This window comes from Balaenoptera physalus (assembly GCF_965194825.1).
Source record: "Balaenoptera physalus genome assembly, chromosome: 18".
Lineage (NCBI taxonomy): Eukaryota > Metazoa > Chordata > Mammalia > Artiodactyla > Balaenopteridae > Balaenoptera > Balaenoptera physalus.
The window spans coordinates 69,622,104-69,639,709 of NC_138899.1; the positions used below are offsets into that span (position 1 = coordinate 69,622,104).

General features: G+C 44.2%; 1 protein-coding gene across 5 annotated transcripts in view; it reads left to right on the forward strand.

Moving 5' to 3' along the window:
- The first annotated feature begins 6,471 nt into the window (after window positions 1-6,471).
- Window positions 6,472-17,606, forward strand: part of DCLK1 (doublecortin like kinase 1) — a 327,878-nt gene continuing 316,743 nt past the window's right edge. For 2 of the 5 annotated variants that reach the window (XM_082435609.1, XM_082435610.1), the window contains exons 1-2: window positions 6,472-7,006; window positions 11,750-12,144. In XM_082435609.1, coding sequence (XP_082291735.1) covers window positions 11,769-12,144 — 376 coding nt within the window. In that variant the 5' untranslated portion in view covers window positions 6,472-7,006; window positions 11,750-11,768. The remainder of the gene's footprint in view (window positions 7,007-11,749; window positions 12,145-17,606) is intronic. The other 3 variants (XM_082435607.1, XM_082435608.1, XM_082435614.1) reach the window with 2 other exon arrangements.

Here is a 17,606-nt window from a genome sequence, read left to right on the forward strand (position 1 = left end):
TTGACTGTATGATATCAATACTTGGCAATTTGTGATTTTTTTCCATTTTCTTATTATAATTCTGTCAATTCTTGCCTTATATTATTGAGATCATGTTATTTTGTTTATACCAACTCGCAACCAATTATGTTCTTGATCAATTAAACCTTCTATCACTATGTAAGACCTCTTCATCACTAGAAATTTTTAACTAAAACATTTCCATCAGTGATCAATATATAACCTTATTTTATATGTGTTTCTGTTAAAATATACCTTATTTAATACATACTGTTGAAGCATTAACATTGAATTCAAGCCAACAGCACTGTAACCCGCGACTGAATGAAGCTTACTGGACACATGGGTCTTCTCCAAAGGCACGTCACAGCCTTCTTGCACTTGGGCACACTAGACAGCACTTAAGCACTATGCTCGGGGGACATTTTCAACAGCAAAATCACCAACAAAAAGCACAGAAATGAGGAAAATGTGGTACTATCAATAAACAGACTGTGAAAAGGACACATGTTTACACTATGAGAGCTGAAATTAGACAGAGGGTCACTCTACTTGACTTCAGCTGGGAACATGTGTGCAGAAACTCAAATATTTTGCCACTCTGTGCATGTCCACAAATGACCATGAAAGTGCTGCAGATATTGATTTTGGGTTACAAACAAATTTTAGCAAATAGGCGAATTTGCAAATACGAATTCTTGAACATCGGGGATCAGCTGTAATTGGTCTTTTTTTCTTTTAAAATCTTATTCTTCAGTTTTGGTGCTCTGAAGTTTCACTGTAGCAGTTTATGTGTGGATTTCATTTATTTACGTTTTTGACACCTTTGGCTTCATAAATCTGGGCTTAATACCTCTAATCAGTTCTTTAAAAAGCTAAGCCATATCTTCTTCAAATATTCCCTTTCCCATTCTCTGAGACTCTATTTAGATGTATTTTAAAAACTTTTTACTAAATTATTATTTATAACTCAACTATTACTTAGTATCTTTCATCTCTTCATTTCTCTATGTTGCATTGTGGGTTAATTCTTTGGATCTAATTTCCAGTTTGTTAAATCTTTTTGTAGTTGTACAAATTTGCTGAACAAGTCATTGCTCTGGGTTTTTAAAAATATTTATTTATTTATTATTTATTTAGGCTGTGCTCGGTCTTAGTTGTGGCACATGGGATCTTCGTTGTGGCGTGTGGGCTCTTTAGTTGCAGCATGTGGGTTCCTAGTTGTGGCATGTGGACTCTTAGTTGCCGCTTGCATGTGGGATCTAGTTCCCTGACCGGGGATCGAACCTGGGCCACCTGCACTGGGAGCACAGAGTCTTACCCGCTGGTCCACCAGGGAAGTCCCTACTCAGATTTTAATTTCAGTTATTTTATTTATAATTTTCATAACTTATTCTTGTTACTTTTCTTTGAAATATTCTCGGTTCTTTTAAAATAATACGCTACTCTTTGTTTGCAACCTGTATCCTTTCTTCCATACATAAATATTTTTTTATAGCCCATGTTAGATAACTCCATTGTCAGAAATCATTTTGATTCTGATTCTTTTCTTCTTCTTTTTCTAGTTTATACTCATGATGCCTCCTTTACTGATATATTTTGTGATTTTTTTTTTTTTTTAACCATAAGCCTATATTCTTTGGAAGTTTATCAGTGGCGATCTTTTGAGGCCTAGGTTAAAGATGGGTTTCTTTAATGAGGATTTAGTTTACTTCTCCTAAGTTCCTGGGGACAACATTTAAGAGAATTGAGAACTTGAAGGCTTGAAGGCTTTTGGGGCCCCCAGGAAGTATGACTTTAGGCTGCAAACCTACATGAGGCCTAGCTTGTGTATCTAAATTCTTAGAGAATAATTTCCTCCTCTGTCCTCGGCCCATCTCTTGCTCCTTGAACAAGCTGCTTCCCACTCAGTCTTCATAAGGCTTTTTCTTCTGCTTGGAATCACACTCTTCCACCCTGCTGCTGGGTAGCTTCAGGTCTCTTCTTAAATGTTACTTCCTTAGGGAAGGCAAGCTGTCTCTGAAGCTCTTTGTTCTTTTCCTTCACCGTACTTAGTGGTACTGGGATTAAGTAATTATTTGTGTAAATTTCATTTACCATCCTACTCCCTACAGACTGTCAATGCCACGGGCAGAGGATATTTGCAATTCTACCTCATGGTTGTATTGTTCCCTTCTAGCACAGTGCCCGGCACATTGGAGACACTCGAAAATTATTTATTGGATGAATGGATGAAGGAATGAAAACTTGAAAGTGATCTATCAGTATAAATATACCTATGACCTCGAAATAGCAACAAAGTCAAGGATATAATTCTAGATGTAAAAAGGTGAATTTCAGCCGTCACTGGATCTCTAGATATTTATTTGCCATTAGAGAACTTGTTTTTTATTTGCTGTAGCTCACATGGCCTGCTGTGACCACGTTCTATTGAAAGCTTTTATCCACAATCAAGATGAGGATGAGGGTGTGGTGTTAATCAGACTGACAGGAGGCTGGAGGGATCGCTCCTGCGTAGTGGTGACATAACGTGTCTGAGAGGAGCCCACTCAGCAGGTTAGAAAGGTGGATCAAATAACAACACACAATTTAACAAGGAAAATACACAGCACTGAACTTAGGCCCCTGACATCTAATTGAACAAATACAGAATAAGGGGCCTTAAGAGCCAAACATGTGAAAGGCATGGAGATTTTAATTGACTGGATGAGTCAATAGTGCAGCATGCCTGCCGGGGGTGCCGATGTGATGTTCGGTTCCTTTAACAGAAGCAGTGTGTTAAGAACAATTGAAGTCGTGGAGTTTCCCCAGTGAGACCACCGTTGCCACCCGGGTCCAGTTCTGAGAGGCAGATATTGAGGGAGGTTTTGACAGCTGCGCACCACTGACATTTCCAAGCTGTGTCATATGAGAAGCAGCTGAAGGGCTGTGGGTTCCTAGGAAATGCGGAGTAGAATTTGGTAGAATACAATAGGGCTGTCAAGGAGATGGCAGGGCCATTCGATTTGTCCCCTGTAGATCCACACAGAAGAGCCAGAACCACCAGGCAAGTTTGAGGGAAGTGGCTCTGGGTTTAGTTTGCAGCGCTGCCTGGCAGGGAGCTGGGTTGTGCTGAGTCCCTCTCTACTAAAGGAAATCACACTTAGGAAAAGGAGAAATGAGCTTTGGGAAGCTCTCTGTCAGCTTAGGGAGGGTCTCTTGGGGTGGTAGAGTCCCTTGCTCCTTTGCGTAGGTCCGTAGCCTTATGTAGTGTGGACCCTCATCATGTCTGGAGTGCCAAGCCAGAGAGAAATGGCCAGTTAAAAATTAAAAATCAAAAAAATTAAAATTTCGTTCACTATTTCTAGGATCCCCTGATCTAGCCTAACTCTCAGAGGATAATCTCATTTCTCTTCACTGTGTCACATGTGCCACCTACAGAAGCAGCAGAGTGGAGGCAGAAAGGCCACTTGTGGTGGCGGGATTCACACACGGGGTGAAAACTGGACAGGCTGCTGCAAGGGCCCTCATCAGGGAGTTTCTTTCATTCTGGAAGAAGGCAGAGGTGTTCTGTAATTAGAGGCAATTAGGAAACGCTGTGGGAAATGCCATAAGGAGCCTTTACCATACGGGAAGAAATACAAAGGAAAATTAAAATGACGATCATATTCTATGAAACTGTTTCTCACAGTTGTGGTGGGCACTAAATATGCTTGGCACTCCAGCGCAGGAGCACTGCATGCCCTTGGTCCCGGAGGAGGACTGAAGAGAGATGATGAACGGGACACAGTAAATTCCCCCTCCTAGAGGGAAAAACAGGAAGTGCATCTCTTACTGCTAACATCCCTTATTCTGTAATTCTCTTTGAATCTGCGTAATTGAGTACATTTTCTATGAAGAAGCCAATAAAGGTACCTGAAAAGAGGTATGTGGTCAACTAAAAATTATTATTCTTTTTTTTTTAAGAATTAAAAAAAATTATTTTTAAATTTTTGTCCACACGGCATGTGGGATCTTACTTCCCCAACCAGGGATCGAACCTGCACCCCCTGGTTGGAAGTGCAGAGCCTTAACCACTGGGCCACCAGAGAAGTCCCTAAAAATTATTATTCTTTAGTTTTCTTTATCTTCCTTGGCTTTATCTGAAAACTTATTTTCAGGAAAAAAAAAAAAACCTTTAGATAACATTGTCCATCAACTTTGTGAATGAGCATGAAGTGCAAATGTTCTCATGAAAAAGTTTAGCTCAGAGCAGACACGCCTGATGGTACCCATCACTACGGGAAGCAGCGTTCACAACAGCAAGAGTTGTTCTCGCTCTGTTATGAAATAATAAATCCATTGGTTAAAAGGCTGCATTTTTTCAAAAGAGATTACACTTCACATTAGAATTTGGTATTACTTTATAAGCATATGGGCATAGCAATTGGAAAAGGGACTTGAATTTTAAAACATAGGAATTTAAAAAAATGGAGTTGGGCTCGAGATTTATTAGCTACATGACTATGGGCAAATGAGGTAACCTCCCTCTGCCTAAATTCCTTCATCTGTTAGGTGAGGATAGTAACGCCTACCTTGAATGGTTCTTATAAGGATGAAATAAGAAAATGTACAAAAGCCCCCAGCACAGCAAAAAGCAAGCGCTCAGTTAACAGGAGCCACTGACAGAACGGTGTCCAAGCCATTGTCGTCTTGCGGGATGCAGAGCTGTGGCTGCTTCGAGCAGCAACTGGGGTACACAGCTTAAAAAGAGTTAGCTTTGGGGAGTTAGAGTGAGACCTCTGTTGCCTTCAGATTTTCATGGAGAAAAGGGTCAGTCACTTCTCTGGTCAGTATCCTTGTGATGTATTGGAAGTAACGTCAGTTTTTGAAAATTATTTGTACTAGGAGTTTCCTGATTAAATTTCACTTCAATTAGGAATTATTATTGAATAGCAGTTAGATTTGCCAAAGACTACCCTGGAAATAATTTAGGCACTTCTGTAGTTACTTCTGTCAGGTCACTGGGTACCATTTGTTACCATCCTCCTGTCCTGGCTAAATGATATGACCAGGGTATATTGGCTGGTGGGTACTATTCAGTGTGCCCACCTAGTTATCAGTTGCCCTTTGGTGTCCTGAAAGGGTTAATGATGCCCAGCTATTTCTAGTGAGAGCACATTGCACCTGGGAGAATCAAACTCAGAGGTGCTTCTTTAGACAGTATCTGCATATCCCAGAGAGAAGACCTAGGAAAGAGGTAAGATACAGTTGAGCTACTTAAGGTGCTTAAGAAATGACCCTGGCAGAATATCCATAGGGGCAAGGAGATGGGATATATTTCTTGGTTTAGCATTTTGGCAGAAATCAGTTGGCATCTGTCACAGGAAAGATAAACAGAAGCTTTGATTTCCCTTCTCAAAATACACTTGGCTTCTTTCTCTGCACTTACCCCTTGGCCCTCATTCTGATTAGAATTTGAAGGAACAGGCTCAGTACTTTGCAATTAGTTAATTTGGTGAGTCCATTGTACTCTCATCCCTGGGCTATTCAGTAGTTCAAAAATAAATATTGCAGCACTTGTTGAATATGTACCATGCATCTCTTTTGAGCTGCCTTTTATAACAAAGGGTAGTTAGTATTTACATAATACTTTGAAAGTATTTCAGAATAGCTCTTACTAATAATTAGTCAAATACATAATGGCTCAGCTGACAAGAGAAAAAAATTTGATTTTCTATTGAAAAATGTAAGCTCAGGAAGAGAGAGATGCACGTGTATTTGTGTATGTACAGTATTTGGGACAAATACAAGTCTCAAGGGACAGTCAGGAGATTAACTGGACCAAAATTCAGGGTGCCCACTGAACCAGGCTAAGGTTTCCCAGAAGTCTGCGACCTGATTCTTAGACTTCCGTGCAAAAACTGGAGGAAGCTGTGAGCAGCCTGAGCTTTGAGAACATTCCTGCCCCCCGGGGTGTGTGTGTGGCGGAGGCTTATGTGAGCTCATGGGGCTTTCCAGCGCTGACCGCCAGCCTTGGCAGCCACGAGGGGTCCAGTAGCGAAACTTGGCCTTTAAGTTATCAAGGGCCTGTTGTGACATATATTCAGCTCCAAGCAAAGATCACTGTTTCAAGGGTGACTCAAGTCTGGGGGTCAAGTGGAGATGATGGGTGGGATCTATGCGCAGATCTGGCCCTTCCCAATTAGGGGGCCTGAGGGTGACACTAGTGCGGGTAGGTTGGGAGGGTCTGGGGATGGTCCTCCCAGGAGGGGCTGCATGGATGTGTCCTGGGTGAGAAGTGATGACAGGGCCATCACGTTGGCTTTCATGATCCTGGGAAAGGTGTCAAACCATGAGGTCACATCGAAGTGTGTGTACGGTGGAGGGGGAGGAACTGTTTCCCTTGCCTCCCCTGAGGGAGGGGGTCTCACGGCTCGGCCACACCTCACGTCTCCGTCTTGCACGTTTCCTGGTTCAGACCCGGTCCACGTTCTCTCCGCCTGTCCCCAGGTCCACCACCGACCGGCCCCAATCTCCAGACAACCACTCCCGGGGCCTGGGGAGGTTAGGGGGTTTGCTCCAGCCAGAGGCACTGAGGTCGCGGCGGCGGGAGAGGGCGAGGGGAGGAGAAGGCCCGAGGCGCAGCCGTGGTGGGCGCGCTCTGCCCAGAGGGGCGGGGGCGCCGAGCGCGCACGCGGAGGAGGAGGAGGGGGCGGGGGAGCGAGTGCGCCGCTAGATCAGGGAGCGCGCCCGCCGCCGCCGCCGCCCTCCTCCGGAGAGAGGCAGGAGTGAGGCTGTGCGAAGCGCCGCATTTCGATGAGGAGCGGCCGAGGCGCGTCCCTCCGCTAGCGGCTGCAGCCCAGACGCCCGCGGTCCAGCAGCGGCCGCCGCCCAGCCCCGGCCCCGCCGCCGCCGCCCCGCAGCCCCGCAGCCCCGCAGCCCCGCAGCCCCGCGGCCAGGCCGCGCCCAGCCCCGCGAAGACAGCACCAGGAGGCGGCCCCGAGCGCGGCCACAAAGACCCCCGGCGGCGTCTCTCCGCGGACCGGTGCGTGGTTTGCCTTCGCCGGGGAAGGGAGCCGAGGGGCGGGCCGGCCGGGGGGCCCCTCCGGGGACCCGGCAGCGCCCCCTCCTCCCGCAACCGTGGGGTCCGGGGAAGCTCGGGCGCGGAGGGCAGGCCGGCGCCCCCTCGGCCGCCGCCGCCGCCGCCCTTCCCGCCGTTCCTCGAAAGGAGCTGCCCGGCCGCGGCCGGGGGCAGTGTGTGCAGGCGGCCCTGGGGCTGCTGGCACCTGCCTCTTTTGTCTGGTGCCACCGGGCTGAAAACGGGGAGTCGGGCGAGCGGGGCCCCCATTCTTTCGGCCGCCTTGTTAGTGGAGATGGAGAGCTAGGGCGGAGGAGCTGGGCCAGGTGTTTATCATTGTCAGAACTGGCCGCGGAGCGAGGACCAAGCGTGCGCGCAGAAGGAGTGGTCGGGCCGGGCCTCTTATTGTGTGCGTGCTTCCCCGTGGGCCCGGGAGGGTGGTGTGTGCTTGAGGACGGGGCGATGCGTGCGCGGGGGGTAACTGCAGTGTGGGTGCTGCAAGCACGTTTGCGGGGCCTCGAGTTCCCTCGGGGACAGCGGGGCTGCCCCGTGTACAAATTAGTACCTGCAGTGCTAAAAGCCTGCGGAGAGGAAATGGCATTTCCCTCCTAGCGGGAAACGCACGCACAGCCCCGCACGGCCCCCCACAAAAGAGGCCGCTGCTGAAAACCGGGTCTGCTCGGAATCCCTGCTGCATTGGGCCAGGAGATGCTTGCAGGAGATGGAGCGGTTGAAAGGTTTCATTCAGGCCGGCTTGCTCTCCCCGCCTCTGTGAATGTGTGTCCAGATTCTGGTGCACACGCGTTCAGCGGCCACACGGCAGGGTGTTCCATGAATACGTTTTATGAATGTTCCTAAATATATCTCTTTTCGCCGGGAAAGTAGGACAGCCTTTTAAGTATGAAATGTCACAAGAATGCGGGTCAGAAGGATTTTAAGACAGGTTATATGTAGGAACAGTGTAAAAGGTATGCACACATCCTGTGATATCTGTGTTCAGCGTGGTGCATGCACACTGAAGGTGTGTGTGCCTCTTCGTGCGTGCCTGTCCTTCCACCTACATCCTAATCCCGCTGGCAAAATGTGCCTTGGGACCTCCAGATCTAGCATCTATTTAGATGTGGTAGCGTTTATGCCAAATTATTTGTTGGGGTGTGTGTAATCTCCAAAACAGGAACTCGTGTGCTCATCTAGAGAAGGATGAACACACAGTTTCTTCAAAATGGTGAGAAATCCCATAGAGAGCAGTCGAAGAAGCTGATTTCTTGACCTGGCAGTGTTTATAGGAAAATCTCTCATAAGACCCAGGCCTGGTCTTCCCTACCCAAGCCTCTGTGAGCTCTGTGGCTTAGGTGGTGCGGTTACCTTCTCGGTCCCGGGACACATGGGTGTCCAGGCCCTTAGCCATCTATGGTCTGTGAACGCGTGGCTGTGCCCTTTAGCCAGCTTCCTTGCAGAAAGTGGGGACCTGTGGAAGCCCAGTGAATCTTCTTCAGGGGCTCTTGATTCGAATATATGACTAAGCCAATGGAATTGCTGAGCCAGCCAAGCAAGGGAAAGAATACCTATTCTGAAGCCGCACATAATATCTGGAACACGAGGATGTCTAGTGTGGTTTTGACATGCATTTAGTGGTAGCTGTAGCCTTGAGAATGGTTTCACTTGGAGTGTGGTTTTTCTTTGTCACCAACATCGTTGCCTGCTCTGGGGCAGACTCAGTGAAGGGAAGTAAAAGATGTGGGCCCTGCTGTGGTTGAACACATGATCCAGTTTGGAGAAATATACAAATAAAATCAACTTTTCTCTGTTTTAAATTGATCTTTTTTTTTTTTTTTTTTCCATTTGGTGTGGAATTCTTGGTTCTAGAAGCCTGTTCCCTCAAGGGAATTCCAACAATTGCTAAATTATTTGACCTTTGCAGATTGCGAATCAACAAGAGCCCCTTGGAATTAGATTGGCACTCTGGTGACACAATTGTGCCATCCTTTCTGCATGTCCTGCATGTTTTCTTTTGGTTTATTTGGATTTGGGAGGAAATGCCTAGGGTTGGAAGAATGATCACTGCCTTTAAAAAATAAAACAGAACCTTCAACAGCCAATCTGACCTTTATGCTTTACGAAGTTTGCAGAGTCTAGTGAGGTGGCATGGGTTTTTGAGTACTGGCAGCCTCATCCCCCCAACACACACGTCCCTTTTGGAAGACAAAAGAACTCCTTTTAAAAACGAATAATTAAAAAGAGTAGGAGCAGTTATGATATCATGGGCAAAATATTGGCTCTGTTAGTAGCTGTCTGAAAGATTGGATATCAACTAATAATTGTTCTGAAGTTATCTAACTTCAAAATCAATGCACCCAGTTCATACCTACCTCTATATGGTATATTTTTTCTGGAAAATGCAAATTTAGACTGTTAAAAGTTAAGTTATTGAGTGGCATGAGGCAGTTTTCCTATTTGGAGGAAAAAAAAATACACAGAACTAATAACCACTCCAGATTGAACCCCAGGCCACTGCTCCCTCCCCCCGTAAGGGTCAGCAGTAGAATCACGAGCAGATGAAAACGTTGGTGGCCTGGTGACCACGCTGCCTGGTCTCTGTGCACACAAGGACGTCCTTGGCAGTTAAGTGGCCGGCCTGAGGTCACAGAGCGAGTGAGGAGTGAGGGCTTTAAACGCCCTGCTTTACATGTGATGATGGGCCAATCCCAGGGGCTTTAGGCCTCTGGGACAGAGTGCACAGATCTGAAAGGAGGGAGTGCCAGCTTCAGAGGCAGTTGGAGTGAATCTGGGTTCAAGTCCCAAGGCCCTCAGTTCTGTCTTTGGGACCCTGGATGCATCCTGTACTCATCCTTAGTCACAGTAATATCCCCTCCCTCATTGGACTGGCAGGAGGTTTTAGCATATTACACAGCAATTGATCGCCACGTAATAGTGTCAGGCACGTCATAGACATTCGATAAATGTGAACTTTTCCCACGCCACTCATTTCAGGAGTGCACAATCTCTAGCAGTGCATGAAGCTTTTGAGCATGAATTTGTAGCTGTTCTGAATGGATCAGAGGTCAGTTTACTGAGGGTGAAGGAAAGGTCAGGGAGGCTTGGCAGTACTTTGGGTTGGTTTGGACTGACCTTCGGAAAGGTGACATCGTCTGTGTGGTGGGATTTGGGGAGCACTTGTAAGGTTCTTGCCCCCAGTTTTCCATTGCCCTTAAACTCTATTTCAATACGCCTGAAACTTTGTCATTAAAACTTCTTTCCTTTGAATGTTGAGGTTTTCCCACTTTCTAGATTGCCCTGTTTAAAACACGGATCCCCTGTGAGGGGCAACAGCACGAGCCCTTATCAGCTAACCCCTGAGCAAGGATGAATGGATCCCACCGGCAGCTGCCGATGACAGGCCTCCATGGAAAGTCAAATGGGGACCATAGGGGCACAGGTGTACCTTTCAGAAGGTCATGAGATGGAACTCCGTGGCGGGGGCGGGGGGTGGGGGAGTGAAGCTCACCTGGAGCCTCCCTTACAGGAGGGGGAGATTCTCTTCTTACTAGTTATTTTTGTGACAAAGTCAGGAACAGAAAGGCAGATTTTATTAATAAAAATATTAATACTTATCACAGGATACACATTACCCTAAGTGCTGTATGTGTTTTAACTTATTTAATAGCTGATGTTAACTATGAGGTAGGTACTGTTATCTTTTCCACCTGTGATTCAGGAAATCAAGGCTTAAAGTTGTTTAACAAGTAGATTTCTCAAGGTTAAGCAGCTCCTATGGGGTCAAGTCTCGGTCAACATCTTCAAATCTCGATTTCCTCAACCACAAAGACAGAGAGAGCCTTAGTGGAAGGAAAGGCCAAGTGCCCCAAAGAAGTAACTTCCATCCCTTCTTGTTCTCCTTGTTGCTGTGCTGCTTCTCCTTTTCCTTCTCCTTCTTTTCTGCCCCTGCCTCCTTCCCTTTCTCCTCCCTCCCCCGCCTTCCTTTTTCTTCTTCTTTTTTTTTTTAATCCACCTTATCTGAAGCATTAAATATAAGTAAATGAGTTATGGTGAGTCCACTTTTTAAGTAAATTTCAATTGAATATGTGAATATGTTGGAAAATCTCTTTTAAGTTGGTAGAATCTATAGATTTTTTGCTCTTGGTCTAGCCATGGAGAGTACAAACACTAGGTAAAATGTTTACAGTCTGACTCTTAAATGCTACCTGCCCTCTTTTGATTCCTGGTCCACCACCACTACTGTATCTTGTATCTTTAGCCCTGTAGTGAAATGAAAGCTCATTTCCTACCTACCCTTGAAGTCAGGCAAACCTGGGGCAGAGTTCTTGATTCAGGCATTTCTCAACTGTATTACTTGGAGAAATTTAGGAGAAATTTTTCTGTGCCTCAGTTTCTTCATCTGTAAATCGGGTTAATAATACTTTGAAAGGTTTGTTGTGACTGTTGGAAATAATAGCTGTTCAAAGCCTGACGTGCTAGGCTAGGTCAATGCATACAGCCGTATTCTAACAAAACTGGGGTTGATTAATAAGCTGTTTCCACTGGGTCTGCCTCTTCTATTTCTTTGTCTTTTCTCTCCCAACTTGAGAATTCATATTAAACATATCATCGATTATAGCAATATCTCCATCAGCTGCTCTCAAGCTGAGCCTTTCAAATCAGGGTGCTAAAATAACATCATTGTGTGGCTGTTTGTGTTTCTGTGCCTCCCAGGTTCAACTTTAACTCCGTCATGTCCTTTGGCAGAGACATGGAGCTGGAGCACTTCGATGAAAGGGATAAGGCGCAGAGATACAGCCGAGGGTCGCGGGTGAATGGGCTGCCCAGCCCCACGCACAGCGCCCACTGCAGTTTCTACCGAACCCGCACGCTGCAGACCCTCAGCTCTGAGAAGAAGGCCAAGAAAGTTCGTTTCTATCGAAACGGAGATCGATACTTCAAAGGGATTGTGTATGCCATCTCCCCAGACCGGTTCCGATCTTTTGAGGCCCTGCTGGCTGATTTGACCCGAACTCTGTCGGATAACGTGAATTTGCCCCAGGGGGTGAGAACAATCTACACCATTGATGGGCTCAAGAAGATTTCCAGCCTGGACCAGCTGCTGGAAGGTGAGAGCTGGGAGATACCTCCCAAGTGGCCCTAGGGCATATGGCCTCGGTTCCCTCAGGTCCATATTATTCTCACCGTCTTCTGCTTGATCTCTAAGAGACAGCATTCAGCCGTGTGGCTGTGATCCTTTCTATTCCACATGGTGGAGAGTTCACTTGTCTGTACAGTAGTGTAAAAAGAAAAAAACCCAACAAACCTAATGGTATTCGATCAGGTAGCTTATAGTAATGGGCGGAGGGAAAAAGTATCTTAATTCTACAGCATCCTCTCTATTTTTTCTCACATCCATGCTATGTTAATTTTAAAAGTCCATTTTTATATCTTTAATTACATAGTTCTAATTTATTTCTAGCTGCAAATTGAACTTTTGCTACCCCATGTCTGAAAGTACTTGAACTGCAAATAACTAATGGATCATGAAATTTTTGAGTTTTAAGGAATCTTAGATAGGTATCAAACCTATTAATTTTTATCACTGGAGACTGAGGCCCCCACATTCAAGTGACATATGTCTGTGGTTACATGGTAAGCTAGTGTTGATGCTGGACCAAAAATTAGATTTGCTGGCTATTCTTTCCAATATGATACATTTAAATTTTAAAATTATTTTAAGGTTTGACTAATTTTAAGTTTAAAAGGATTGTTGTCTTTCTGTGGTATTTGAGGAGTTAATCTGCTCAGTTTATTTTTGTTAAGTTTAACGTAGGTTAACAGTGATTACCTATTTTAGACATTTCATGTGGAAATAGGACTATTTGGGTCCACGGATGAGGCCTGGTGTCTTGTGCAAGCAGAGTAGGTTGCCTCCTCTGGAATATACGTGTCTCAGGACTGGCTCTGTTTGAACAGGGCATGAGGTCTCTAATCACCTTAGAAATCATAAATGAAGTGAAATAACTTGGGAGAAAAATAACCGGGATTAAATTCATGCTGAGATGTAAATGAGGGTAGCCGATCCTCTTTGGAGAGTCGATTTTTCTAAGTTGAGGTCTCAAGGTCCTGAGGAAATATTAGTGCAAAGCAACACGGGAAGGGAAGTTGGGAACGTGGGGAGAGCTTGATTTCACCCCGAGTTCATCTCTACTCCAGATGTATTTGCCCAGGCTCTGTAGTCTCTCTGTATCCTGGACGAATGCCATGCCCTGGCTGCAAACAGGCAAGCACTCTGGTCTTCCTTTGGAATCAGAGTTTGTGTGTGATTCAGGGCTGAGGGCTTCTCTGTCTTTCTCCCATTTCTCTTCCCTTGACCCCTTGGCAGGGATGCCAGTCCAGTCACAGTATGACTGCACTTGAGAGGGTGTGGAGGAGCTGGGTTTGGTTATGTTTATTTTGTGGGAATTCACATCTCTTTTCGATGACTCATCACCCTGCCAAGATGCCTGTAGACTTGGCCTTTTTCCTTCTCAGATGCTGGAACTTCCAGTAAATTAAAGGGGAAGAATGAACATAAAATCTTTGTGTATCAGCTTTGATTTTTGTGCCTTGTGTTTTCATGACCTTGGAAAATACAGGATAAATAATTTGGTGAGATATTCCAAAGGATCTGGATAAAGATCAAGTACAAAGTCAGGTGTATGAGCAGTCACCAAGCCATCCCTTTGAGGGCTGATGGTCTTGTAGGGAAAATATGCCAAGATCTCAAAGCACCTTCTGAGACATCCTGGGCTTGGCATTCTCTGGTCTAGAGTCACTTGTGCAACATCTGTGAGGGGGAAGGGTTACTTCAGTCAGTTTCTCACCCAGGATTGATCTTCACTCAGAAGTGGCAGAGATATTCCCATGATTCCCATCCACCAAGGAGAAGGTGTGAGAGGTGGGAAATGACAGTACTTTATATCCAGGGACCAGCAAAATCATGGCATGCTCGCCACCATCTTCTTTGTCGGTTTTTTTAGCACAAAAGAACACCTGCCCTGAGAGGCTACTGTCCTGAGTGATGATGATAATGATAGCTCACAGGTATTGAGCGTGTGTCTTGCACGTATGAACATTTTCCATTCTCACAGTGATCCTGGGAGGTAGGTGCTGTTATCATCCTCATAGTAAGATGAGAAAAGTGAGGCACAGTGTGGTCAAGTGATCTGCCAGAGTCGCACAGCAAGAAGTGGTAGAGTTAGGATCTGAACCCAGGAGGGCTGGTACCAGCACTTGAGCTCATAACTGCCACTAAGAAGATACTGAGTGGGGTATTCTTAGTGGCTTTTTAAAATTGAAGTATAGTTGATTTACAGTGTTGTGTTAATTTCTGGTGTACAGCAAAGTGATTAAGATGTGTATATATATATTCTTAGTGGCTTTTAAATGAAATCTTATTGTATTAGCTTCTTCTTGAAAACAAATATTTTTAACCTTGACTTAATTCCAGGAATGACAGATACTGCTCCCAGAAACACTTTACTATTTTCATTTGCCTCCAAACACCTTTCTCCTTGATCAATAAGAAGTTAACTGCAGATTGAATATTCTGATGTTAAAAAATTCCTTTTTGGAAAAAAATACCTTTTTCTCATTAAATAAATGGTAACTTCAGTAAAGTAGGTAAGTTCACTTATTGGCTGCATTTAAAAAATTTTTTCAGTTTAAACAGATTTTTTTATTTTTTTCATTTATAACACTGACAGTTAGCCTGCAGCTGCACTTAGTGTTGAAATAGCTGGAAATTCATTTAGACTTGCCTCTTTGTCAATTACGTTTTTTGCTTAGTCTGATAAAATGCAAACCGTTGCTTCATATTCATCACTAGGTTCATAGCTCCCACTTTACATACTAATGTTATGTAAACGTCAGTGCATGCTATTAGCTTCTCATTTCCCCTTCCAATATGATAATGTTTGCGTTTTAAGTTAAATCCTTTTAGTGAGTGCTGTGACAAGTATATCTGACTTGTAATGGTTTTTTGTGAGTTTGTTCATTCTCACTTAATCTCAGACTGGAAATTCTGACAATGACGTATGTGAGTTTCTTTATTTATAACGGTCTGATGGTCACTTTCACTGTTGTATTATTATTATGCCTAAATTTGGCTTAAAAATGTTGATAAAGCTAGCTCTTGGCCTAGAGTATAACTGTATGAGTGGGGCGTGTGTGTGTGTGTGTGAGTGTGGGTATATGCTTGATTGTGTGTCTATCTGTGCATGTATGTTTACATACACACACACACGTTCACGCACGCACTTCAGAGTAGACCATGGATGACACTCTTAATTGTTTGCTTTCAAAATGGCCTTTATATGTTTAAAAAAACCCGTGATGCTCAATAAGGAAAGTTGAATTGCAGGCCTATTTCTGCAAGCGATTCACCTTGAGACATGGCCTCATTTTCCCAATATTGCCTCTTTTTACCCAGTTTTACACCATTTGTATTCCACTGTAGCTATGCAGATGTTGTGAGGATAAATGAAGGAGTAACATTTAAAACCTTTGAACCCTTAGGAGAAAGCTGTAATACACATCCCAAGCAGCAACTGGTTGATTGGTTTTTCTCTATGGGTTGCTCAGGTGTTAGTGATGTGTGTGGAGGAATAGGCATTCCCCTTCCCCACACTTTTAAACAGACTTTTCTTTTTAGTGCAGTTTTAGGTTGGCAGAAAAATTGAGCAGAAAATGCAGAGGTTTCCCATATCCTCCTGCTCCCACACATGGACACCCTCTCCCACTATCACCAGAGGGGTACGCTTGTTACAGTCAGTGAGCCTGCACCGACACGTCATTTGTCACCCCAAGTCCGTAGTTTACACGGGGGCTCACTCTTGGTGTTGTACCTTCTGTGGGTTTGGACGGAGTTATAATGACATGTATGCATGACTGTGGTATCACACAGAATAGTTTCACTGCCCTGAAAATCCCCTGTGTTCTGCCTCTTCATCCCACCCTGCCCCTAACCCCTGGCGTCCATTGATCTTTTTACTGTCTCAGTAACATCTTTTAACATCTTGTGTGAATGTAGGTCTGAAAGGGCCAGAGCGTTCCCTTTAAGCATTAGGATAAAAACGATGCAAGGATGCTATCTTCCGGATATACGTAAGTTAATTGGTACATGAGCTCTGCATGTATTAGAGACAAGTCCCTCTCTTCCTCGGCTCGCACGCATGCTGTGACCCACCCCCCGGCCCACCCCTGCCCCACCATGGACACTGCCTGACTCCCGAGCCCCAGCATACGGGCTTTTCCCAAGTCCCCATCAGAATTAACCTCTCAGGAATAAACCCAGACTTCACCCCACAGTCAGGGAATCTCTCTCCAACCATGATTTCCAGGGCCCCCAGCTCTCTTGGCAATTTTCCTTTCCCTTGACGTGGTGTCATCTAGTTTTTTTCTCTAATTCACTAGCTTACTCTGTGCCTCTCCCTGCTGCATTGAGTTGTTGTTTTTTTTTAAAATTAAGTTTTGAAAAGCTATAAAACATGCCTCTCTAAAATTCCCCTGTGGCCAACAGTCTACTAGTAGTTTTTTGAGTATCCATCTCCTCAGAGATACCAGTGCTCGTTAAGAAGATACATATCAGTTGCCTGTAAGTTAACATACTGTGCTCACAGTTCGGCAGCTTGCTTTGTGCACTTAACAATATAGCATAACACAAGTCTAGAACCACTGTGATCTTTTTCCTGACTTCAGAGTAACCCTTTTTACAAATGTACCATTTTTTCTTTAACCAGTCTTTTATTGATGGGCCTTTAGGTTGTGTCCAATCCTTTGTTATTAGAAACAGTTTTGCAGGGAATATCCTTGGATGTTAAGTTTTCCACTCATGTAGGAGAATATGCATAGGATCAATTCCTAGAAGTAATATTGCCGGATAGAGAGGTACAAGCATTACATTTTTAAGAGCCATTGCAAAATTTCCCTTCATAGAAGTGGTACCAGTTTGTACTCCCCATTAGTGATATATGAGAGTGGCTGTTTTTCTACAAGACAGTGTTTTACCAAATGTTTTGTCATTTGCCAATCTGTTAAGGAAAGAAAAACATGTATCTTCTTATAGTTTTAATTTTCATATTCCCATATGTATTATCTCTTCATAGCTTTTGACCATTTTTCTACCAGGTTGGGGTCTTTTTTTGGTTGACTTCTAGGATTTTTTTTTTTCTTTTAAATATATTATTCCTTTGTGATACTAATTTCAAGTATTTTTTTCCAGATTGTCCTTAGTGATTTTGATTATTGTGGGGTTTTTTTTTTTTGCCAGATTTAACAAAATTATAAATCAAATGAATCATTCTTTTCATTTATGGCTTGATTTTCATGCCCCTTGGGTCCTCTGTACTCTGAGATTATAAAATTCTTGCTCTTATTTTCTTCTAGTGTTTTTATGTTTTCATTAAAAAATATTCTAATGAAAGTCATATTAGTATAATATTTGAGGAAAGGATTCAGTTCTATTTTTTCCAGGCTACCTGCCTCATTTTTAAAAGTTTTTATTTTGAAATTAATTTGTACTTAATAGAAGTGTCACAAAGATAGA